This window comes from Muscardinus avellanarius (genome assembly GCF_963383645.1).
Source record: "Muscardinus avellanarius genome assembly, chromosome: 1".
In the NCBI taxonomy this organism is placed as follows: domain Eukaryota; kingdom Metazoa; phylum Chordata; class Mammalia; order Rodentia; family Gliridae; genus Muscardinus; species Muscardinus avellanarius.
The window spans coordinates 29,662,732-29,690,069 of record NC_137786.1 but is presented as its reverse complement, the minus strand read 5'-3'; the positions used below and the strand labels follow the sequence as shown (position 1 = coordinate 29,690,069).

General features: G+C 39.8%; 1 protein-coding gene across 1 annotated transcript in view; it reads left to right on the top strand.

The window, feature by feature from the left end:
- ADAMTS12 (ADAM metallopeptidase with thrombospondin type 1 motif 12) overlaps positions 1-27,338 on the top strand; it is a gene marked incomplete at both ends in the record, with an annotated part of 344,716 nt that overhangs the window by 276,941 nt on the left and 40,437 nt on the right. The window contains 2 exons of the mRNA XM_080703192.1: positions 5,310-5,436; positions 17,463-17,673. Of these exons, the coding sequence (XP_080559318.1) occupies positions 5,310-5,436; positions 17,463-17,673 (338 nt within the window). The remainder of the gene's footprint in view (positions 1-5,309; positions 5,437-17,462; positions 17,674-27,338) is intronic.

Genomic DNA, 27,338 nt, shown 5'->3' with positions numbered 1-27,338 from the left:
TGGTTCCTATGTAAGGCAAAACCATTTTTCCTAATGCTATTAAATATACTTCAAGTATAAGCAATGATCTTGTTTGAGCATCTTTGACATAATTTTTATAAGTTACTCCCACCCTGACAGTCAATTTATGAATTTATGTAATCAGTTCATTGGTGCTTGGGGACATAGAAATAATATTGGCCTTGAATCTTATTAATGTCATTAGATGTGTGGGTTTTGGCAATGATAAAATCAAACTATATAAACTCAGATTCAATCAATATATGTAGCTATTAAAGTATCAATAACTTTTTAAGCTAGAAAAAGAATGACCTGTTGACTGAGGGTTCAGTAATTTGCAGAGAACAGGATGCATCATAGGGGTATAAAATCCATGGCTTTGGTAGACTGGATGAGTTGAATACATTCTGTTCCATAACTGGAGAGTGTGAAGCCAACCCTGATTTCACAGCATGTATTAAGCATGGTTTCAGAGAGTTAATGCCCATGATTTGGGGACCGGATTAAAAAGAGACATTAGATTCAGATTAAAAATATTTTTTCAAGGTCCTTCTGCACATTCAACTAAGATATAGGGTAGATTATATTCATATCTGGGCAAAAGTATCATTTTTACACTCACAGCAACCCCATATCGCCTGTATACCAATGAAGTTGGTTTCCAACATGGGCACACACCGTGTGCACACACACTTCAATCCATTTGAAATCTTACAGTGATGGGAACCAAGCTTGTCTTCACTGAGCCTCCATTAGGAGGATAGAGTTGAACTCATTGAGCAAGGAAAACAAATGTCGGGGGACGAGTGGAGCCCTTCCAAAAAACTATGAAGATACTTAGTGGAAATTGAAATTCAAAGTTGGTAGACTTAGGATACTATTGTTGACGATAAAGATGGTTATACAATTTTTACTCTTCCCTTTGTTCTGTGAGGTTAATGTTATTTCTACATATTTAGGGAGATCATAGTGACAAGCACTCTACTGATCCACAAAATTGTTTTTATTTCACATGACTAAAATTAATATTATGTCTAATCTTAGGATAATTATAATTTATGTGAAAATGTGAAATATAGCTTGTGTTGATATTATTCTCACTAAAGAGCTTTTATGTGGTGTTTTGGAGACTAAGTATACAATACTTAGAATTTCTTTCGGCCGATGTGATTGAATAGTAACTGCCTGGAGTATTTTTAATCGTAAGTTTAGATGTAAGAGGAAATACTGCACTCTTTTCTTGCCATATGTTATTATAGTAAACTAAGTCTTCAACTGCTTTATCTATACTCTTCCTAAATTGAGCTTCTGAATTAAGAAAATTTTACATAAACTGAATTTACTCTATAACAGGCTCCTTCTGTTTTATAGTGCCTATGTTGAGTTGAGAATATGATGAATCATCTCACTGTTTTCTGACTTTTTTCCACATAAGCAATTTTTCCTTATTTATTTATTCATTTAGTGATACTTGAGATGGAACCCGGGAGCATTCTACCTCTGAGCTGCACTCCCAGCCCTATTTTTTATTCTTTATTTTGAAACAGTCTCACTAAGTTGCAGAGGGCCTCACTAAGTAGCTGAGGCTGTCTGAGAACTGGTAATTCTCCTGTCTCAGCCTCCCGAATGCTGGGATTACAAGCAGGCACTACCATGCCCAGCTTATTCCTTATTTCAATGTACAATTTCTACTCAAGATAATCAAGTTTACAGTATTGATGATATAATGATTCTTAAAAGTCAAGGTACTTAATGGACCCTCACTGACTGATAAATCCAACAAGATTTACCAATATTTACATCCACGTAGCAACATTCTCATTGCTACATAGAGGAAGGAATGCAAAATCTTCTGAAAATATCATTTTTAATTTATCCTCATATATTTCTCAATGTGATTGATTTCTATTTAATGTCTTTTCAAACAAATGCTTCCAGATAAGCAGTTAACTTACTGCTGGGGCAACATATTGATCAACTTGCATCCTTGATTAACTAGAATTCTTTGGGGCTGTGTTCAGTTTGCAGGAAAAAGAGAAAGATGGAAAAGCAAATAAAGATTCAATATCATTTTTTGTTTCTTTAATCTCCAGGGAGAGATCAAGCTCATATATATTCAACTTAATCTTTTCTACTTTCTATGTGTGTAACATTACCTAAATGCCCTTAGATAATAGTGTGATGTTATCCCTGCTCTTAACATTGTGTACTGATTCTACTCGACCAATAAGGGTATTACTATGCTGAAGAAAGATTCTGTTATAACAGAAATTGGCTATGGGTTAAATATTGAGTGTGACGCTAAAGATTAATAGTTTAAAATTTGTACTATAAAGGAGATGTTATCACTTACAGACCCCTACAGGAAACAGTTGGCACACTCAAACTGTAACCTTGACTCTTTTCACAGGTATGGGTAGGGTTTCAGGAAACCAGAAATAGAGTGGAGGGGAACAAGGATACCATTTCCAGGCTTGTAGAATTAGGAAAATGAGCATTTCAACAAAGAGATAATGGCCTCTGTTTTCCAAACATAACTGGAAGCCACAGTAATCTATAATGTTGGCTGAAGAAAATGACAAAGTAGGTTTACTGGAAACCAAGAGAACTGTAACACAGGAGAAGACATGAAAAGTCAATGAACTCAATAGTAGATAGACTACAGCAAGCCATGCTGGAAAAGAAAGAAAGGTAACATTTATTGAGTGTTGTTTCAGTGACTATGGCTGTATAAAAAACCACCCAAAAATGTAGTGTAGTAAAACAACCATCACTTAATCATACTTGTAGATTCTATAGTCTGGAATTGGGACAGGACACAGTAGGAATGACACATCTCCACTTGACTGTGTTTGGCTCCTGAGCTATAAAGCCTCAGCTAGTTGGGGGTGACTCAGATGTCTAGGACTAGGGCCCTCTGGAGGCTCCTCACTCCATGGCAGGGCTCATCAGGGACTGTCAACTCAAGCACCTACATGTAGCCTTTCTAAGGGCATGGGCTTCTTTTTTTTTTAATTTATTTTTTTGGTGGTACTGGGAGTGGAATCTAGAGGCTTTCTACCTCCGGGCTATACTCCCAGACCTATTTTATATTTTATTTGGAAACAGGGTTTCACTAAGTTGCTGAGAGCCTCACTCAGTAGCTGAGGCTGGCTTCGAACCTGCGCAATCCTCCTGTCTCAGCCTCCCAAGCGCAGGGATTACAAGCGTGCGCCACCACACCCAGCTCAAAAGAACAATATTTTAGACAATGCATTCATTTGACTTGCTCACTGTCTTCTTTTTTTTTTAACAAATTTTTTGGGCATGGGCTTCTTATACCAGGACAGCAAGAGTATCCCGAGGGTGAGAAGGACAGAAGAACCAGGGACGCTGCCTGGCTTTTTCTGATCTAACCTCTAAAATCACACAGCATCACTTCTGTATTTTTTCCAAGGCCAACAGAATCAGACTCTGTCCTGATGGAAGGATGTCAAGGTTACATCATAAAAAAGCATGCTATGTAGAAGATTGTGGTTGCAGTTCTCTTTGGAAAATACAAGTTGTCATATGCACATTCACTAAGGAAATATGAACCAATCTAAGTTTGAAACATTCTGAAAATTACACATTATAAATTAAATTTTACCAAATGAACAGACACATCAGAATTGAGGAGAAATGTTCAATACTGGATTGCTCAGGCCCTTTCCCACTGGTTGTATAACATTTTGTACACCATGAAGCCTGCTCAAGACCTAAGTGTTGGTGTTGGGGATATAGCTCAGTGGTACAGCATTTGAGTATCATATACAAGGCCCAGTAAAACACACACACACATACACACACACACACACACACACACACACACACACACAATAAAACCTGCATATCCCAAGACGTCAGGGTACAGCCATGGTATAGCTGATTGCTCTTGTCCCTGCGGGTCTTAGTCTTTAGTCATCCCACCCAGTATTTCACCTTTCACCTTGATGTTCTAGCCCTTTCAAGAGGCACACTGACTCTCTTCCACACTGTCCCTTCACCTCCCCATCTGTATCTTTCTGGCACCATGTGAGTTCTCTTGCTAACAAGGTTGTAATTAGCAAGTCAGTTTTTTCCCTTTCTCCATCAAGGTGGCTTCTCTGTGCCTCAGTTTCTTTATCTGTGACATAGTGGTAATGATTGTGTTGACTTCACAGGGTTCTTGTGAGGTGTCCATTATTATACATTATAATAGATAATACATTACTTAAATAATATGGCAATCACACGCAGAGTTTATAACAATACTTATGCAAGTCTTTCCCCTCCCCGTTTAGTTCCTTTACATTATTTACCAGGTCTCTAGTGATAGTAAGATTATCAGTCCTTGCTATAAAAATTCTAAACTTAGCCAGACATGATGGTACATGCTTGTCATCTCAGTTCTTGGGAAGCTGAGACAAGAGGATCACAAGTTCAAGGTCAGCCTCAGCAATTTAGCAAGTCCTACAGAAACTTAGTGAGATGCTGTTTTGAAATTAAAAATAAAAAGGAATAGGGGTGTAGTTCAGAGGTAGAATGCCTCTAGGTTCAATCTCTAGTCCAAAAAATGAAAAAGAAAAGAAAAAATACTTAAACAACATAACATCTCCATAATATTATTTTGAATTGTATTCTCAAATTTTTCATCTTTCACAGTTTACTAACCCTAACTAACTACCTAACTAATCTAAAGCTTTCTACTCTATTCTTTTTCTTTTTCTTTTCTTTCTTTTTTTTTTTTTTTGGTACTATTGATTGAACCTAGGGGCATTTTACCTCTAAGCTACAACATCATTCCTTTTTATTTTTAATCTTGAAACAAAATCTAAGTTGCTGAAAACTTCACTAAATTACTGAGGCTGGCCCCAAACCTATGATCCTGCTATCTCAGTCTCCCAAGTACTGGGATTACAGGCATCCACCACCACGCTCGGCACTTCCATTGTTTTTTTAATTAATAATGTAGCACTTACTCTGTAACAGCTGGTGATCACATCTACTTTTCTTGTTTACATCTTACTTTGTTTTCTCTTAGGCATACGTGTGTTAGACCTGTCTCTATAAGTATACTGTCCTCTACATGATAGATTATGTAATATTTCTATATCAATCTGCAGTCCTTTTGAAACCTTTTCTTCTGCTAGATGAATAAGAAGAAATCTACTTTTAAAAACAAATACCGTTCAAACAGTTCTCCCACAAGTTATAAACATGAGCACTTGGCATGGCCAGGGTCCTCTCACTTGAAAATGAGTCTGTGGGCTTTGGGTTCAATATTTGTGGATCTTTCTGTCCAACCCCAGGTGTCCGCCGTCAGACTGCCCACTGCGTGAAGAAGGGCCATGGGATGGTGAAAGCTACATTCTGTGACCCAGAAACACAGCCCAATGCGAGACAAAAGAAGTGCTATGAAAAGGACTGTCCACCCAGGTAACCATCATTGACACCAGGGAGCTGGAGCTATGTGTGTCTGCCTAGAGTGATATCTAACTAAGCAGTGACTCAGTGCTGGGGAGAGAGGGCTGTGGGCTTGTTACTAGATTAATACAAGAAAGCAGATGGAGGTGTCTGTGGCTATGCCATTGGAAACAAGGGCAAGATGTGAGCACATTTGCTTTCAAGAGAGCATTATTTCTTACAAAGAGAAAGTGTTGTGTGTGTTTACTTAGTAAGACTAAGTCTCAAGTGTTGTGGAAGAGAATGCTGTAGATCACCCAAAGGCTGTTTGACTAAAAGGTTTGTCAGGGGCTCTTTATCAGCGCAGCCTGGCCTCCAGTAGGCATTGGCACCTTTAGGTCTCAGTGCCCATTCACACATCAGGCTACTTGGAGGAGAGAACTTACAGAGCATGTTGACTTGGCACTGTTGACCTTTCAGGCTGTCTGACTCTTTGCCATAGGGGCTGTCCTATGAATTGCTGGATGCTTACTTAGCAACACCCCTAGCCTGTATGACATTTAAACATGGCCAGAAACTGCTAATTGCCCTCTAGGGGCAAAATCATCTGTGGATAAAAACCTCTGTTGCAGAGTTATCCATTTGCTAATCACATTGGTTCAAGATATTGGGATCCTAAAAGGTAAGTTGCTAAAAGGCTATTGTGCCACATGCCAAATAATGAGAGAAAGAGGGAGAGGGAGGAAAGAAGGGGGGAAGAGAAGGAGGAGAAGATGAAGGGGAAAAGAAAGAAAAGGGAAAGACAGAGAGGGAAAAGGAAGAGAGGAAGAAAGAAAAGAAAGGGTGAGTGGAAGAGAAAGGAATCTTGGTTTATTTCAGAAAAGTGTTTTCACTCTAGTATCATGTAGGGATATTTTGCCAAGGGTAGTGGTACATGCCTGTATCCCAGTACTTGGGAGGCTGAGACAGGAGGATTACAAGTTCAAGGCCAGCCTCAGAAACTTAGCAAGGCCCTGTTTTAACATTAAAATTTTTTTAAATGGCTGGGGGTATATCTCAAAGGTAGAATGCACCTAGATTCAGCCAGGCATGGTAGCACACGTTTGTAATCCCAGCATTTAGAAGGCTGAGACAGGAGGACAGCGGTTTGTGGACAGCCTCAGTTACTACTTAGTGAGACCTTTGCAACGCAGAGAGACGCTGTTTCAAAATAAACAATAAAATAGGGCTGGAGGGGAACTTGGAGGTAGAATGCCCCTGAGTTTCATCCCCAGTACCGCAAAAAAAAAAAAAAAAGAATGCAATCCCAGTACCAAACAACAACAACAAAAGAAGGAAAAAAAAAAAGGATGTATTTAGGTTATAGGTCATATCAGGCATGTATTTCAGTCCTAAGCAGGCACACTAAGAGAAGTGTACTTAGTCAGGAAGAAACTAGTTAGAATCATAAATCAAGGTGATAAATTGGATTCTAAAGAAGAGAAAATGATAAATGACAGGGACCTAGGAAGAATCAGGACAAGTCAATTAAGTGAGAAATATCTTTTATAGGTTCAGACAGTTAGGACTCAGAGGCCAGAGCATTCTCATCTGAGAAAGGTTTGTTCTTTACCCAGTTCTGTGGTTTCTTCTGTATAAGAGGAGACCCCAACCTTACTGAGGCAGGACAGATGCTACAATATTCTTGCCAGGAAAGAACTAAGAATACGGAGAGAAGGTTAGGCCAACACTTGGTTGTGTGTGTAACTGTAGTTATTATATTACCTTCTCAGGGAAGGCTGAGCCAGAAAAGACAACCTGTCTTAGAGTGAATAGATAGCCCACTGCTCTATGGATCTTTTGCACTTTTCCTGAACTTGCTGTCCCTCGAAGTAATTAGACCCTATCAATACATTCCTTTTATACTCATTAGGTAGCCAACGATGCCCCAGAGCCTGTGATTTTTCCTTATATTTCAAGACCACTCTCTTCATTGGACTGGCTACCTTCTCAAAACTGTTTCTTTTCTAAAACTAATTGTTTTAGAAAATTCTTTTCTAAAAATTCTTTTCTAAAACTAATTGTATTCCTGGGTTCAAATTCTCATTGTTAGGGTTTTATATAGGCTGCCTTGGGCCTTATGCTACCAGAAAATATTTGTTGAGCACATACTAGTTTCCATGAGGGATACAATGGTGATGATAAACAAATAACACTTGCCACATACTGAACACCCACCTCAATCTTGGTCATCTGTCAGAAACAGCTTATGTATTCTCTTTATTGTCCTCAACTACTCAGGAAAATAACTATTATCATGACAGTTGTTGAGAAGAAGAAACATTTGTTACGTTGCCCAATATCACGAAACTGATAGGGGACAGATATTTGAGCCCCAGGGCTGTCTGTCTCTGTGATGTGCAGCGGACCCTTCTGAAAAGAGGCATGTGCATCTTCCTTTACTGGGTGAGCACTGTACTCCATCCTGCGGACACTAAAAGATCCCCGTGCAGGAACTTACTTTCTGAGACCTTGGGGAGACCCAGGGATATCCTCTATGCACATGAGTGACACAGGCAAAGAAGATCCTGGATTCAGATCATCTCCTTGCTGTAGAACAGACATTAGACTACTTTTGCTCATTTGCAAAAGTCACTGAAAGCTTGGCTTTACTATTAGCAGGATTCACATCCCATTAGGGTAGTTATTTTTTCCTACTTTGCACTCCAGTGGCTAGAACTATCTAGTTGGAGGAAACCCTAGATAGGTCATGACTAGGGGTCTAGACGGGAGAGCTGTTGGAGCTGTTGGAGTTTGAGTGCAGAGGCTGGAGGCCAGGGAATAAGGTAAGGTTAAATTCCAACACAAGTACACACAGGAGTACGAGCCCAGGGAAAGAAATGTCTAAGTGACACAGGATAAGCTCTGAGGACTTGAGGTTAGCTTCTGAGTTCAGTAGTGTGTGAGGCTGAAAAATGCCCCCCAGATACCTGAGTCCTAATATTTGAAGCCTATCAATGTCCCCTTATTTAGGAAAAGGACCTTTGCAGGTATGATTAAGATACATCTTGAAGCCCAGCGTGGTGGTGCATGCTTGTGATCCCAGTACTTGAGAAGCTGAGACAGGAGGATCACAGGTTTGCGGGCAGCCTCGGCTACTCAGTGAGGCCCTCCACAACTTAGTGAGACCTTGTTTCAAAATAAACAATAAAAAATAGAGCTAGGGGGCATAGCTCAGAGGTAGAATGCCCCTGGCTTCAATCCCTGGTACTGCAGAGAGAGGGGGGAGGCAGGGAGGGAGGGAGGGAGGGAGGGAGAAAGAGAGAGAAAGAGAAAAGGAGGGAGGGAGGGAGGGAGGGAGGATCACAGGTTTGCGGGCAGCCTCAGCTACTTAGTGAGGCCCTCCACAACTTAGTGAGACCTTGTTTCAAAATATAGAGCTAGGGAGCATAGCTCAGAGGTAGAATGCCCCTGGCTTCAATCACTAGTACTACAGAGAGAGAAAGAGAGAGAGAGAGAGAGAGAGAGAGAGAGAGAGAGAGAGAGAGAGAGAGAGAGAGAGAGGGAGAGAGAGAGAGGTGGGAGAGAGGGGGAGAGAGGGGGGAGAGAGGGGGGGGAGAAGGAGAGAGGAAGAGAGGGAGGGAGGGAGACCTTGAGATCATCCTGGCTATACAGGAGGGTCCTACATTCCACCACAGAGTCCTCATGGAAGAGGAAGAGGGAAATTCGAACACAGAAAGGAGATGGTGATGTGATGTGAAGACAGAGCAGAGAGATTTCGAGGCCCTGAGCTCTTTTTGATTGCAGCGATGCTGCCACAACCCAGAGTACACTGGCAGCAGCCACAAACTGAAGAGGCAAAGGAAAGACTGTCCCCTAGAGCTTCCAGGGGATCACGGCCCTGCCCACTCCTGAATTTTAGCCTAGAAATACTGATTGTGGACATCTGACCTCTAATAACAGTTCTTTTAAACCAGAGATTCTGTGGTAATTTCTTACAGCAAACTACTTAAGGCAAAGGTAATATAAAAACAGGGCAAAGGAGATCATTCTATCAAGTCACAGATGCTCAGAGCTATTTCCTTGGGACGGGGGCTGGCAAAGTATTTTCTAGACTGGTATAAATATGTCATTCCCTTAAAAGTTTATAGTCAGGGAAGCAATAGGAAATGTGTACAACTGGCAATGTGAGCTACATACTCATGTGCAAAATTAGACCAGTACACCTGCTGTTGCCATGTGCCTCTCCCAGAGCCCCATCTCCCGGCCTCTGTCCCCAGGATTCCTGCTCTGGGGTTCACTGGTGTCTCTTCATGTCTTGGCTTTAAAAGCAGCATGCTAGAACTAAGTAAATGATGTTCTTTTCTCCTGTGATGATTCCTAAGCTGAGCATAGGATACACCTTGTTAATCCAGAGCAAAGTTTTGAAAGAGACCTGCCCTTATGATACTAGTAATGAAGCCTGGCATTCAGAACCGGCGTGCCGATGGCCACACACAGGACCCTGGCTGCAGACAGCCACTGTGGTCCTGACTGTGCCTCCGGGGCCTGGGTTTTCTTGGAGAGCTCATGACTATTTCTTCAGCGTCTGCCCTCTACATCGTTATGCCTCAGGAGAGGAAATCAAGTCATCCTATGCCCCAGATTCTGCTGTTGTGTTGGAAACATGATTTCGTCCAATTCCCTCCAAACAATTTGAAGATTATACTTAAGGAAGAAGAGCAAAGTGTAAGCAATTTGACAAGCCTTTTAAAATCTTTGCCATTGGAAACATTTTTTTTTTTTGCTTTGCTTTGATTCAAGCTACTTTCTCTCTGCTGACATCTATTTCTCAAGGTTTGAGTTTCTTTGAGGCTATTTTTAATACATGATTAATGCCAGAGCCCAGCTTGTGGTCGTTAAAGATCAACAAAATTAACAGATCAAGCCTGAATGGACTCACAGCCTTCAGAAGGAGATAGTAATGATACCAGTGGTGTCTTTTGAACCTGAAAGTAAAATCTTTGCCATTATCTTGATTTTATAGCCAAGGTGTGCCCACACACACTCACACACATACACACATGCATACATGCATTTATATTTATTTATTGTGTGTGTGTGTGTGTGTGTGTGTGTGTGTGTGTGTGGTACCGGGGGTGAAACTCAGAGGCTTTCTACCTCTGAGCTATACTCCCAAACCTATTTTTTTATATTTTATTTGGAAACAGGGTCTCACTAAGTTGCTGAGAGCCTCACTGAGTAGCTGAGGCTGGCTTCGAACCTGCGTCATCCTCCTGTCTCAGCCTCCCAAGCGCGGGGATTACAAGCGTGCGCCACCACGCCCGGCTGCATTTGTACTTAAAATCAGAGATATCTGTATTTAGAGGATTACTTGACCCCATTCAGCTTATTTATTAAAATTTTATTTTTAATATACTTTTATTGGTGCATTGTAATCATACATCATAAGGAAGTTCACAGTGATAAAAACATACACGCGCACAGCGCTTTTAATATTTCTTCTGTTTTTATACATATACTCATGCTCCCTTTTCTAAATCCATATTGGTCTATTAATTTATCTGGACCAATATTTGGAATAGAATGTTTATCGAAGTATCAAAGTCATACATGGTGCCTCCATGATGCCACCCGTTTCGTTAAAGAGATATGGTTGCCCAGCTTAGTCAGATAGTTCAGCTCCTGGAAACATCAGCCGAACAGGATACACATAGAAACAATTTCTAAAAATACATGTTTGGGTACAAAACAATAAGGTCAATAGAATAACATGAAATTTCCAGACACGGTGATTAGTTTGCAGAAGTTCCTCTTACTTATGATTGCATTTCAGCTTCTATACATATTTATGAAGCAGCCAGGGAACAGGGGATGAATCCCATCCTCAAGTGGTCTATGAGGAGATAAGGATTCAAAGAAATCTAGAGCCATGCCCTAAGGGTGGGAGGTGGAGAGGGAACTGGCCAAGTTTAAGTGCTCACTATTTTCACAGCCCTTTCCATGTTGCCATATAACTTAATCCTGCTGGCAACCCTGACTGCTAAATACTCTGTTCTCAGTTTATAGATGGGAACCTAAAGCCTTCAAAACAAAATTGTAAAGTTGCTTTACTACAAGTGGTGGAGTCTGGATTCCAGCTCAGATCCACCTGCTGGGAAGCCTCTGCTTGTTCTGCTACGCTCTATTGGTGCCCAGGATCTCAGGATGAACAAGGTTTAGGGGAAATCCTCCAAATTTGAAATATTCCTCTCACATTAAAATGCAATGAAAATGTGTAAACAAACAGAAAAACTCTGACTGTAAAGCTAAGCCAAACATGCAAACTCACAAAGAAATTAAAGAAAAGAGGTATTGTTAAAGAATAAATGATAAAGATTGCTCTGTTGACATTGTTTTAGCAAGCTTAGCCTGCTAATACATTCCCTTGGGTACGAATTTCAAGTGTCACTGTCTTGCCCATCACAGGTTTTCCATGCTATCTGACAGGCTCATTCAGAGCTATCATTTCCTCTCCCGAAATATTTCATGCAAGGGGCTTAATCTTTTTTTTATTTCTCAATCACTTTTCTGTTTCTCTCGTAATATCTTGTTTTTGCATCCAATTTGGACATTCTGTGCTTTTCCACAAAAGTTTTCAAGACAGATTTTTTAAAAAAGATTTAATAAAAACTTATGATTATCTAAACCTAACAAATATGTATTAGACAGCCATTGGGGGTTTCTGGATGAAAGCCCTTACGTACCATGGTGCCAGGACAGAGCAGCCTGTCAAGAAAGAAACTGTTTGGAATCAAAGTATATCTGACTCCAGAAAGAGGTCATTTGAGTCTCTTCTCCCTGCTGACTTCTCTGTGAACTTTGGTTTTCAGAAAAGCAGACATTTATGAGGCTACAGCTGTGAATGCTCTGCATATCCAAAATGCTCAGTAAACATCTGATGGCAATTCATTCACTTTTGGCCGCTACCTGGAGGTTTCAGCACATTGAAATTTCCTAATTTCTGCAGTACTGACCATTTGGGCCGGGTTATTCTTCGTTGTGGGGGCCTGAATTGTGGACTGTATAAGGTTTAGCAACCTCTCTGGCTTTATCCCACTAGATGCCAATAGTACCCTTCCCTCCATTTGTGACAATGAAAAAATATCTGACATCCTCACATGTCCCCTAGGAAGGAGTAGAGGAATCTCTCTGTGTGTATATATATACTTATGCTGAGAACTTTTAATTTAAATAAATGAATGGGATGCCCAAGACTTGAAAACCCCCATGAATGAGGGAAGAGGACTAAGCACTGTTTGTGTAGGAGACAATAATAAAATTATACATCATAATAAGATTCAAAGTGGTTCAAATGATGTGTGCACATATGAGTATACCACTTTAAATCTTACTATGATGTACAATTCTAATGCACCAAAAATTATCTTAAAAGATACATTTAAAAAAGAAAATTGAGTCAGATTTGGTGGCATTTGCCTGGAATACTAGTACTTGGGAGGCTGAGACAGGAGGCTCTCAGGTTGGAGGCCACCCTCAACAATTTAGCAAGACCCTTAGCAACTCTGGGCAAGACTCTGTTTTGAAATGAAAAATAAAAAAGGGGCTGAAGGTTTAGCTTAGAGGTAGAATGCCCCTGAGTTCAATCCCTAATACCAACAAACAAAAAAACCTACAAAAAAAAAAAAACAAAGAAAGAAATACAGAAAGGAAGAGAAGAAGGGAGGGATAAGGAAGGAAGGAAGGAAGGAAGGAAGGAAGGAAGGAAGGAAGGAAGGAGACTTAGTTGGATGAACAGAATGTTGTCAAAATCTGAAGACACGGTACCTAGAGCAAGGAGGGATGGGTGCTTGAATTGCCGTAATGGTGGTGGTGTTGGACTTAGAATGCCAGTTGAATTGCATTTTGAAATGTAAATGCTATTGAGAAAAGTATTCATAGAAAGAAAGATAATCATGAAAGTTGATTTTAAAAAAGGAAGTTACTTTTCTGAGCAAGAGTTGAACCAACTCAGATTTGGATTTTCAGTGGTCTGAGTGATGAGAAAGCTGAGCCAGTTCATTGGCTGTCAGAGCTTCCCGAGGAAGCAGCTGCCAGGGGAACAGGTAGAAGCCACAGACAAGAAAAAGAGAGGGTCAGAGGTTCTCCACCCGGTCCCTCCCACTTTATCTCAGGAGGAATTCTATCCAGAGCACACTTTTCAAGGACAACTACAGGCTCCTTAAGGGACACACACACACCACTTCTATATGATTTATAACATGCTAAAACAATGACATCCATTCATTTGGTACCAAGAATACCAATAGTTTCCAACTATGGTTTCAGATAAAAGTTATTAGGAAACTCTTAATATCACTGATTCCTTGGCCCCGCCCCCTAAATATTCTGAGTCTTCAGTGAGGCCTGGACTTTGGTAGGTTTCCTTGTTTGTTTGTTTTCTGGTACTGGAGATTAAATCCAGAGACATTGCACCTCCGAGTTACACCCCCAGCCCTGTTTTTATTTTTATGTTTGAAACAGGGTCTTGCTAGGTTGATGAGAGTCTCGCTACTTGGTGAGGCTTTCTTTGAACCTGCAATCCTCCGGTCTCAGCCTCCCAAGTACTGGGATTATAGGTGTGAGTCACCATGCCTCACTGGTACTTTTTAGAGCTCCTCAAGTATTGATTCAGTAAAAATCAGTGATATAGCCCCAACCCTAAGAAATTTTACATCATCACTGAAAACAGGTCAACTAATGTTTAGTCACAAAAGAACAATACAGACAATGCATGATCAATCGTCCAATTATGTGTTAGATACTATTAAGGAAAACATTATCCAATGATGCTTGCTAAAGAACAGTAAGAAAACCTTTATTCAAGGACATCATGGTAGGTGCAGGGACCACTGCAAAGGAGTGAGAAAGAGATTGGTCTCAACTCTAAGTACAGAAAGAGAAAATAGGAATTTGTACCCAAGAAACAGGGTGGGAAACATGGATGGAAAATCACTAAAGGAAAAGTCAGAGATGAGATGATTTGGGCTAAACTGAGCTAACAGAATTCTTGCTGAGAACAAGCCAAGGTAATCACACATCACCTGGGGGATGGTGGAAAATGAGGAACCTGACCAGGTATTAAGGGTGGAAGTTTTGCCAAACTGAATTTTCTGCCCAAACTGGATTTTTATAAGACAATGCACATATTTGTCCTAGGAAAAAGTTCAGTAACCTGGCTAAAACTTAGTCAAGGAGAGAGAGAATATTTATCAGTGCCACTGACACTCTGGAAAGAGAAAGATCAATAGCAAAAAAAAAAAAAAAAAAAAAAAACAGGAAATTCTAGATTAGGTTGCTCTTAATTCTATGTTGATTAAACTAGGAAGGTTACCTTCTTTTGGAAGAATAAATGTGTGGGCTGGGTGTTCTGTATCTCATTTCTTTGCCTATAATATTGCTTTTTTTCACCAATCACCCTGTATAATTCAAGAGTCTTCTGTTGTCTTCTATAGATGTGAATATAAAATATCTCATAAGCATAATGGCATTCTGTTCTTAATTTCCTAAAAGAAGAAGAATTATGGCAGACACCAAAAAACAATGGGATGTACAATGTACAGCAACTTTGATGATGGTTGTGGTTTCTGTTACTATAACAGAATGCCACAGACTGGGTATTTTAAAGAATAAAAATTGATTTCTCACAGTTGTAGAAGCTGGAAGTCCAAGATCAAGGCAACACCACTTGTTCTGGTGGGTGCCTTCATGTTCCCATGGTGGAGGGTGGTAGGACAAAAGATGAGAAAAGAATCGTATCCTCACTTAGCACAAGAGTGGAGGAGAGCTAACCTGCTCTCCAAAGCCCTCTGTGTGGTGGCATTAATCCATCCCTGAACGCCTCCTGTTCAGCTCCACCTCCCAACACTGCTGCATCAGAGATCTACTGAGACCATAGTACAAACACCTACAAAATGTCCTCCAGGGGACTGTGGAGAAAACTCCAGGAAGAGAAAATGAGATGAATAACGAATCGCTTTGTGATGATGCATCTGGAATCCCTGTAGCAAGTAATTAGATAAATTAGGCGTTCAGTTAGTTCAGATTAAATGTTTTCCAGAATGACATTTTATATATTCAGTAGTGTGCCCAGTCTCCCTTGGAAATGTCAGAAGTAAGATAAAGTAATTATATTAATACAGTAGACATTTATTTGATTTCACAACATACTGTCCCAATATTAGCTCTTTATGTACACAAGACAACCTGATGTTAATACTAAAAAATAAACAATAAATCTTAATTACTTAACTAAATAATATCATTGAAGAATAGCTTTCTCCTAATAGTTTAAATTGAGACTAAATGTGAGAATCAAAAGCAGTTTGACCCCAAAATATCAAAAATAATAGTACAAAGTTTTATCTTATTCAGAATTACCAAAAATAAACACTATCTCAGGGTGAGGAGGCTTTCTGAAAGTCAGAAATGAAAGACTTCTTATCGTTTACTATTTTCCTCATGAAAAATAAAAATATCCAGCTGGGCATGGTGGTACAAGCTTGTAATCTGAGTACTTGGGAGGTTGGGACAGGAGGATCACACATTCGAAGCCAGCCTCAGCTACTTAGTGAGGCCATCTGCAACTTATTGAGACCCTATTTCAAAGTAGAGAATAAAAAAATAGAGCTGGGGTGTAGCTTGGAGGTAGAATACTCCTGGGTTCAATCCCCAGTACTGCAAAAAAAGAAAGAAAATATCAATATACCACTTTATTGCTACATGGAGGGTTGAAAAAGCAGGCTGTCCATGAGAACAATGGTAGACCAACCACAGTGAGAGAGACACTTGCCCTGCTTCTGTGTTGGACGAGCTTTTTACAATAATAGAAAAAGAAGAAAAGAAAAGGCTTCTAATAGGGCTTCCTGCCATTTTCAAAAGCACTTCATGTAACCGATGAGCCCATGTCCTGGAATCTTGAGTCAATCACTCATAGAGAATGGACACACACACTAGTTTGTCCTCAGAGAAGTCAAATATTAATTTATACAACAATTTCAACTTTTCAACTGGGTAAGAATAGCTAACATGCAATAACTAACATGTAATATCTTGCATGTAATTTAACATGTAAAAAATAAATGTCTCATTTAAGTTTCTTATTTTTCTACTTCTTTCTTATCAACAAGATCACTGAAAATATTAACAAATAGATTGCAGAAGATGAGCAAAAATGAAGACAGTATTTCTGTTTGATCATTTTCTAAATAAATGAATGGTGGTGTGTTTGTACCTGCTTCATATTGAAATACAAAAACATTTGAGTAAGAGTCAGGATACCTAGAGACTAATTAGGTTCTTTTAATACCAACAGTCAAAATAGCAATAATTTAGAGGCCAGGCATGGTGGTGCATGCCCGGATGGTTAATTGGTGGTACTTGTGATGCCGAGACCAGATGATCACAGGTTCAAGGCCAGCCTCAGCAACTTAATGAGACTCTTCAAATGAGTGAGACCTTGTTTCAAAACAAAAAACAAAAAGCATTAGGGTTGAAGCTAGGAAGGAGAATGCCCCTAGGTTTAATTCCTAGTACCAAAAATAAAAGAAATAAAACATAATTCATAACAAATTATTGGGTTCTCATGTGCCAGGCTCTACATAGACTATGTACTTTACATGAATCAGTATTTCATTTAATTCACAACACTCACAGGAAGTTGATATTGTTACACTCATTTAACAGATGAGGAAATAAGGTTTAAACTCATCTGAAGTTGTTCAGCAACTTCTATTTTCTTGACTAAAAAGAAAGGGCCTTTTTTGTGTTCACTCAAAAACATGCTTATTTAACAACCAACCATGCCAGGTGTTCTGCTGAAGTCCAGGACTATGATTGAACAAATTGCCATGACTTTGTCTGCAGAAAGCCCCCTAGCAGGCTATAGCATCTCCAAGAACACCACCCTCTACTCCCCAGTGTACTGCCAGCTACTACCGCCCAGCTCTGTAATCTGCTTCTTGTCTGTTTTCTCTTTCCAGTAGTTAAATGAAATTACATGTACTTTGGTAATGTTCTCACATTTCCCTGTCTGCCTGCAGGTGGTGGGCAGGGGAGTGGGAAGCATGTTCCAGCACATGTGGGCCCTACGGAGAGAAGAAGCGAACCGTGTTGTGCATCCAGACCATGGGCTCCGACGAGCAGGCTCTCCCAGCTACAGACTGCCAGCACCAGCTGAAGCCCAAGGCCCTCGTTTCCTGTAACAGAGATATCCTGTGTCCATCAGACTGGACAGTGGGCAACTGGAGTGAGGTGAGTCCAGGAGTTAGAAGGAAAGCAGGCATTGTTCATGCTTCATCAGACCCCCATCCAAGCTTCCCTATTCACCAATCCTAAGCCACCAATGGTAAAACTGCTTAAGAGACACTGTCCATCACCTTTGGGCTGTCTTCTGCCTTCTCCAGCATGCAGTATCATATCATACTGTTTTCCATGCATACAGGATCTCTCACTTGTCCAGTGGTCAAACATACACAAGAGATGAAGTGGATCTCGCTAGTACTGGCTCATGACAGCTAGTTGATAAATTGTCAAGATTTTTACTGACCCATTATTAAACCATTAGAAAAAAGTTCCCTGATCCCACCTCAAAAGCCAAATTGTTAAAAATCTACCAGAGCATCTTTATGGTTGGCTAAAATCAAAGGAATGTTGTTCTAGTGGTGAATGATGAGGAATGTAATTGACTCTCAGAGAAGCTGGAATATACAAAATAGATAGTCATTCATCTGTTAAGTATGTGTTTAGGACATTGATTATTACCCACATAAATTCCAATAAGCATTGCATCGTCCCCAAATTAATTTCACCCAATTATCTGAGTATAATTATAAATCAAAGGATTAGAAGGTTATAAATATTACCTAGACTTTAATTTCAGTGGAATCTAACTATGGAATCTAACTCTGTCAGGCATTGTTGAGTTCTCAGAGTGATTGAGGTGAGCAAAATTGTTCTTTCCCTGAGATTCCCCAAGTCTCCAGGGGCCTCGTCTCTGCCTTCCTAGGTGCATTTCAGGCAATGACCCAAGGAATAACTAGAAAATCAGCGATTTTCACATATTACAGGCTAGCATCTTGAGATGGGTGCTGACTTCATCTTATGAGCTTTCTTAAGAAACGAGGTACTTTCCACAACAATGCTACCCTTGACCAGGAGATCGCAGGGACTCCACTGAGGACCTTCCCTCAGGGGAAGTTGGAAACATTTGATTCAGAAGACTGCCACAGAGAGTTAATTAGAACTAACTCCAAGTGAGTATGATCAATTGGCATAAAACTTGTGCGTTTAAAAAGCAACATTTAAGCTGGGCATGGTGGTGCACGCTTGTAATCACAGCATTTGGGAGGCTGAGACTGGAGGATCGCGGTTCGTGGACAGCCTCAGCTACTTAATGAGGCCTTCTACAACTCAGTGAGACCTGGTTTCAAATAAAGAATAAAAACAAAATTGGGCAGGGGGTGTAGCTCGGAGGTCGAATGCCCTTGGGTTCCATCCCCAAACCCACACACACACAAAAAGCAACATTTAGTTATAAACAAAGGAAATCGTTTTTTGTGGATAGCTTTCAAAAGATGCCCTGAAAAACGACTTTTTAAATGTTTATAAGTAAAGTCTCTCTCTCTCTCTCTCTCTCTCTCTCTCTCTCTCTCTCTCTCTCTCTCTCTTACTCACTCTCTCTCTACCTATTGGGTGCCACTTGAAGACAGCAGTTTGGATAATCGTATTTCCAAGACTGTTTCATTAGCTGATAGTCACAGTTCAGGTTTATCTAGCTTCAAATTCTGTGCAGGATGCTCTACTGGGAATCTAGGTAAAAATATAAAAGTGGAAAATATGGTACCTAAATCAAATAGGAGAGACCCAACTAGATTTTTTAAAGGAAAGGCAACAAGGCATGAATGCAATGAAAATATAGCTACATATTACTACAGGTGTATTGTGGATTTGTATGCATGTGCATACAGCAGTAATAAGCCAGACTATTCTCCCTGGTATTCTTGAGAGAAAATAATCATAGTATGTAGCTGGCCTGGCCTATTAGTCCAGAGCCAACCTAGATTGCTGTAAATTACAGTGTTATCAAAATAAGGCTAAATGGGGTATTGTGACTGGCCCATTAAATCTGTTTACCAAAAATGTATTGGCTGCATCCAAAACAGTTAATAATTCTTGTCATGTAGAATTTACTAACTGCCAGAATCTTAATGCTTTCTCAAAGGACTGCAATTACAGATTTGGCTGAGAAGCTCTTCTTATTGTATTCATATGTGTGCAGAGCATAATAACCTTTCTTAACTGAAGAATGAGGGACTAAAAAGTTGGCATGATGTGACAAGTACTCACATTCATGGTTCCAAATCACAGGCCACTGAATAATCGATTAACAGTGCACATAGAGCCCCTTGCTACTTGACAGAGCTGAGCAGAAAGTCTGAGCTAATGCCTTCATTTCAGAGATGTCACTAGAAGTGCTTTTAGTTAAATCAACATTAAAAGATTCACCAAGTGGGTCTTCCTCCCTGAACTCTCTTGCTAATAACCCTCAAATGAGCTTTCCAAGAATATAATGAACTAAGTACCTTTGATCTTCTAGCTATGCCTAGATATTTCTGTAAGAGATGATATAAGTATTGTTGGTGCAAAGTATTATCTAGATTTCTGTCCTAATAACAATATTTGAAGCAGGGTAGTACTTTAGCTATACTAAATAGTTTGATCTACACTGAGTCATTAGTTCACTTGGGATGAGTCTGAAGCTATAACTGAGCCAAAGACCCAAGAACTGAGAGCAGAATGGTCTCTCTGGCCGACCAAGATGGAAAGAGGAAAGAAAAGCAAATTCATGAGTTTCCTTCTCTACCAAGTTAACTCCAGGAATGAGGAGAGAGTGGAATCAGCTGTGGCAGATGGGCCCACTCACCCTAACCCAGCAGGGATCATATTAACCCCATCACATCCCGGGAACAAGCACAACAGAGTGGGTCCCATAATCCTTTCTCTCTAAGGGATGGAATCCACTTCTTCATCAAGTGACACACCTAAGCCCGGCATGGCGGCATGCACCTATAATCTCAGTAATTGTAAGGTTGGGACATATGGATTGCAGATTGGAAGTCAGGTGAGAAATTTAGCAAGACCCTTAGCAACTTATTGAGACCTTGTTTCAAAAATAAAAACTAAAAAGGGCTGAGGGCATAGCTCAGAGTTAAAATGCCCCTAGGTTCAATGCCTAGTATCACAATCAAGAGAGGAGAGAGAAAGAACTCCCTAGTGTAATAATAATGGCTCCAAATTAATAAGATGCTTTGAAGAGAGCTGTGTTCTTTTTCTATGGCTGGATGGCTAGATGGATGAGTAGTTACTAGAAGTGCCATATAATTAATGAATGTGACTGGCTTTGTGTAACCTGAGCAGGAAGGGAAATGGAAAGAAATCCAGAGAACCATCCAGGTTCTAGTCTTGAATTTTATAAACTCACAGACTTAGGGAAATGACTTCATCTTACAGGGGCTCAGTTTCCTCTACCATAAACCAACATGCTACTTCTTCTGTCAGATAGACTAATAGAGTTAGAAGGACAGTAATTGTTCTAATTTCCTAGCCCTGCCAATCTCTGGTGTTAATATTATCTTAGCCTTCCCTCATCTTAAAAACATCTTATTATAAGGATTGAATAAAATCATCCACTTAAAAACAGGACATAGGACCCCTCAAATAGTCTTCACTAAATGATGACTTAATTATCAGTCAAGAAGGCAAGGACCAACTGCAAACCTGCCCCACCCATGGCACCCAAAATGTCCTGAAGGAATTGAAGTATGGCCCCTCAAACTTTCATCTTCTCCTCCCTTTGCTTAGGGTCATTTTATACATAAAGCACTGTTAGCATAGTGCATTGCGCCTGCTGGTTTTTTAATGGTGTACAAAAATATTTGAGACTTGAAAAAAAAAACTAAAATATTACTTCCATCAAAACAAAATGACCTGAGCCAGGCGTGGTGGCACATGATTGTAATCCCAGCATTTGGGAAGCTGAGACAGGAAGATCGTGGTTCATGGACAGCCTCAGCTACTTAGCCCTTTGCAACTCAGTGAGACTCTGTTTCAAAATAAAGAATAAAAAATAGGGCTGGGGGCATAGTTCAGAGATAGAATGCCCCTAGGTTCCATCCCCAGTACTGAAAAAAAAATGACCTTGCAAAATCAGCAATCAATATTAAATTATATTTCTATAGAAAATATTTATTGGGCATTTGTTATATATCAAGTACCTATTGAATATTAATATATTTAACCCTCATAAGAGTCCGATTAGCCCCATTTTCAGGTGAAGACAAGGAGGCATGGAGATGCCCAAGGTCACACTCCCACCAAGAGGTAGAGCCAGGATTTGAATGCAGGCGGCAGAGCTTCTACTCTGAGCACCATGCCACGCTCATCTCAAATGTGGGAAAATCAGCAATATGACGGCTCTTGGTGTTCATTATGTTTGGAAATAATTTGATGATCATTTTTTCTCACTTTGCTGAAATTCTAGACTGTGCGTAATGATTGCCTTTCAAAAACTGAATAAGTTATCCTAACCAAATCAAAAGCAAAAAGGAAAAAGCCTTTCACATGTCTTTTATAGCAAAATATAATATTTCCCTTGAGATTAGAGGCCATTTGGGAAGATTGGATGGGACATGGAGAGCCCCTAAAAGCAGACATACTTGCCAGAGTCTAGGAAGATTTTTAATTGGCCTTTCCTGTGCCTGACCAAAGCATACAAAGAAATGAGCAAAGCAGTCAGCTAAGTTACCAAGAACCTATTAAGTGAAAGCTGCTCAGGACAGTGTTGGAGTGCAGAGTGATTAGAGAAACTAAATGCCCTCTGGCATTCCTATTTCACTGAAGGTCCAGGCACTCCTGTGGGGCTGTCCCCTCATGATCTGACCTTGATCACCACCACTTTGGGCACGGGATGTCTGTACGTGCCATTATCTCAGTTCTTTCCTGGTCATCAGTCTCTTTTCTGCCAGCTCCTTTTTTGAAATGACTACTTACAGAAAACCAGTTGAGTGCCATGTTGATTCCCTTCATCACATCTGAGTTTTTCTTTTTTTTTTTTCGCCTAGGATACTGAATTAGTTTTCTAGGACTTCCCTAACAAAGTACCAAAAAGTGGCTGGCTTAAACAAGGGATATTTCCTGACTCACAGTTATGGAGGCTAGAAATCTGAGATCGAGGGGTTGGTAGGGCTATTTCCTCCTGAGTTTGTGAGGAAAAATTATGTCATGCCTTCTTCTTTCTTTCTTTCTTTCTTTCTTTCTTTCTTTCTTTCTTCCTTCCTTCCTTCCTTCCTTTCTTTCTTTCTTTCTTTCTTTCTTTCTTTCTTTCTTTCTTTCTTTTTTTCTTTTGGCAGTACTAGGGATGGAACCCAGGGGCATTCTATCTCAGAGCTACACTCTCAGCCCTATTTTTTATTCTTTATTTTGTAAACAGGGTCTCACTAAGTTGCAGAGGGCCTCACTAAGTTGCTGAGGCTGTCCGTGAATGGCATCCTCCCATCTCAGCATCCAAAATGCAGGGATTACAAGCATGCGCCACCACGCCCAGCTCGTCATGCCGTTTTCAATTCTGATGTTTTTCTGGCAGTCTTTGGGGGCCTTGCAAATGCATCACTACAATCCCCACCTTCCCTGCACATGACTTCCTCCTTGTGTATGCGTCTCTGTGTCCAGAGATGCCCTTTTTATAGGAATTGCAGTTATACTGAATTGGAGTCCATTTTATCATCACTTTAACTTGATTCCCTCTAGAAAGATCCTATCTTCAAATCAAGTCACATTCTAAGATAGGGACCATTAGGACTCTGGCATATCTTTGAGAGGGGGAGTACATATCAACCCATACCAGATTTTTATCTTACTTTCAAATCATTTGTTTAGACATTTCTGAGATGACACATTATTTTTATGCCCAAAGCACTAGCTGTTTCTATACTCAGCCCTTTAGCCAAAATCCTCTGATAAACTCCAACTGTGTTTTTAAATAAACTCTCTCAGCAGCACAGCTCTGCCAGCTGTGGGCTCCCTCCCTCAGTCTCCCAAAAGTGCACCTCAGGGGAGAGGAGTGGACCAAATTAGCAGCAGACCTCTTTATCAGCGGTCTCCCCCCAGAGTCCTTTAGCCAACAGGGGTGGTGGCAAGGGAAGGCAAGAGAGCTCCCAGTGAGGGTATGAACAGATTGACAAGCTGCTCTCCTAATCGAGGGTTCAAAATTATAAGGTAAGGGCATATGATAATCATGATTGAAAATGGTTTTGAGAAGTCTGAAACTACCAATTGAGATGGATTCTAAGCGCGGTGCTGTGTGCTGCATTTATCTCATCTGAAGGGCTTGACAGCTCCTAAGGAGATAAACATAGTCAGAGGATGTACAGGAGGAGGCCTGGGGCTGGAAACAAAGAAGCACCGTGTGTTCTGGTGATGCTGTAGAAAAAGCAACTTAGTGTTTAGGCCCAGCTACTTGGTGGATGGCACTGTGCTGCTGGGCACTACATGCCCAAGAGCTAAGGAACGGCATCCACAAGTTACTTAGAAGACTCATTGTCTACTGGATAAGGAGAGTAGGTGTGGATAGAAGGTAGGTGTTCTGGAAAACATTAGTGCCTTCCATACCCTACATCTCCATTAAAGAAGTTCTGAGTCCCCATTTGAAAATGAGGTCGATAAATACAGATGATCTGGTTTTCAAGAGAAGCAAAAGACCTGAAATTGTATTCATATGAAATTGCTGATTGTAAAAATGTCAACCACAAATTCATTTTGGGTATTTTGTTTGGTATTTTAAGCTCCAGCAGGCTAAAGAATACATGTTGATTAGCCAAATTGAATTATTAGGCTGCCACTTTGGAACTTCTGTTCCAGAACAATCTTCTGCTTCAAAGTATTACAACTTAATATATTTTAATTAAATAACCCTTAGAGAGCTATTATTAACTTCTGTTTTACTTTGTTGGTTTAACATATTTCGTTCATAAAAAACTTTAAATTAGAAGAGCATATATCCATCAGTTTATCTGTAGGAAATTTGAATATAAAAAATCCAGCCAAAAAAAAAAGCAGGGGTACATGGGTCTCCAGAGTGTCTTCAGACATAGGACTGTATCTACTTTACCCTCAGCTCCCTTGATAAGAAAGATTTGTGTACCATGCTCCAAAATAATCATAGAAATAAAATGGCATTATTATCACTATCAACATCATCATTATTATTACAAGTACAATAATAGCTTCCAATCACCATTGTACATACTATACACAATGTTCTGACTACTGCCTCACATAATCTTCACAGCATCCTTGAAAAGTGTGTACTACTTTCTTTGCATTTCCAGATGAGAAAGCTGAAATTTGGCACTGAATCACAAATGGAGATGGTAACTATAACAGTGTGGGAAATTTAAGCTAGTTTTCATAGGTTTTATAGTTCTTCTTTTGTTCGTTTATAGTTCAAGATGGGAATAGAAAGCATATAACTGTAAATTTTTTATTTATTACAATGTTTGTGAAGGTGTAATCTAAATTCTCACATATCTAGGCTCATTAGGATTATTTCAAGTCAAAGCAACTTCTCCTTAAAAGAAAAAAATAAAAGGTGAGGGAAGGGGACAAAAGAAAAGAAAAATCAAAGAGTTTCCTGTTAGCTTGCTACTCTCTACTCTAATGTTTCATGGGAGGAAGAACTGCAAACAGGATCAACAGCTGCTTGAGAATAGGTGCTTTAGCCCAGGCCTCATTTATGAAGCATTCTCAAAACCTAGCCCTCCGGAGGCAACCAGCATGGAAACAGGTCCAGACATGTTGGACTGATAAATTTTTAGAGCGGAGATTTTAAAATCCAAGGGGTTCAGATAAGAATATAACAAAAGGAAGGAGACTTGGATAACTAAAATGGATGGAGATAAGGTATCTTCACTTACAAGAAGGGAGAAATATTATAGCAAACCAGGAAAATCAGTTATCTCCAGCTTGACCTTTCCAGGCTCCAAGTGAATCATGGAAGAAGCCAGAAGACCTTTCTTCATGATGAACTCTGAGGCTGAGGCCTTTAGTTGGTAGTCTCCACTTTGGTGGGGAAATATATACGCATTTCTTGTTACATGAACCAAGAGTCCCCACTATAAATTAGTACGATTATTTCAAAAGGAACTAAGAAGATCAGTTTTAGAGCAGGCGGATTTCTTCAAGGTACAGATTTTCTGGTTGAGCCCAAATTCACGGTTGGTCCCTCCATCAGCTCTATATTCTGTATTCACAACCATCTCCTGTTTTTCCAAGGAGCTGATTTCATAGAGTTATTAATACAGCAGTGAGTTATTATGCTTGATTAAAATAAAATAAAGGGGAGGCTTTCAAGATCAATAATATTTTTCTACAAAGAAGAAATTAAAAATAGGACTTAAGTCAAAGAATGTAAACTAACAACAGTTTAAAAATGCTTAAGCTCATGGGTAAGAATTTTCCCAATCCTGGTCTTTTTTACGGGTAAAACATTCACTTAACAAATATGTACAAAGTGATCACTGTATCTTAAGAACTATCCTGGAAGGAAGCTATGGATAAGAGATGGTGCTTGCCTTTGGATTACTTTTCAGATGTAAAAAGTTTGATCAAGTCAATAAGCAAACTCCATGGATAGCTACTTGGACAGTGTTGTGCTAGTTTTCAGTGGGGAAGAGAGTATGTGTGATGAATCTGATTCCTACTCTGAGATGGACTTGCAGCCTTTCAAGTGAGTCCCTAGGCCTCAGGTTCCTTCTTTATGGAAGGTGAAGTAATAATTCCTGACTTTCAAGTCTCATGGGTACGTCATGAGCATCACACAGAAAAATGACTATGAAGCGCCCGCCTTGATATCCTTGAGTATTACACAGTTCTGTTCTTAAGACACCTGCTTTGTGGCCAGAAGTACAAGACAGAGAGATGTAAAATGGACATTGCAGGGCCCTCAGTGGTCCATGTTCAAGTGCCAGCTGTTTGGGGGTTGACCTAAAATGTCATTGAAAAGAAAAGCAAAAATGAAGCCGTTTAGTGAAATTATAGATTTTTCAAAAACCTGAAAGTGTCAGTGTTATATAGCAACTATGTATTATTTGCAGCTGCTGAGACAGATGAAACAAACATTTTACCATGTTCTGAGGAATGGCTGTCCTGTCCTGATTTTCCCAAAGATGATCTAGCTGCCTATGCTTTAGTTGATGAAGAGACTTCTGTGGTGAGGGACTTGCCAATACCCGCAGTGTGTGTTAGCAACACAATAAGGGTCCAACCTAATTCTGTGGAAAAGTATAAATCCCACTATTGATTAAATGTCATCTTTAAATTCCAGAAAAATTTTATATCTATGAACTCGTATAAGTATGATGATTATTCAGCTTTTCTTCAGATTCTAATTAAAATCATAACCACATTTTCCACAAGCAAATGAGTATATTACCTGGGAGAAATTATAATAATTATAATATGTTCTAAATATAAAGGAAAAGGAGGTGGGCTTGGCAGAGCAGGCCTATAATCCCTGTACTTGATAGACTGAGACAGGAGGATAGCAGGTTTTGAGGCCATTATGCAGTAACTTATCAAGACCTTGTTTTAAAAATAAAAATTCAAAAGGGCTAGGAGTATAACTCAGTGGTAAAATGCCCCTCAATTCAGTGTCCAGTATAACAAAATAAAAATAAGTATAAAAAGAAAGGTTCAATAAAACTAAAAATTGCTTTCTGAGAAGAAGTGAATATATCACATTAGTTTAATAGCTTCATGACCCTAGGAAAGAGATATTACTATCTCTTAAAGAAATTAGGCAACTTGTTTAAATCATTGCACACTTTGTGTATGTTATTGCCCAATGTTCAAAATCCAATGAG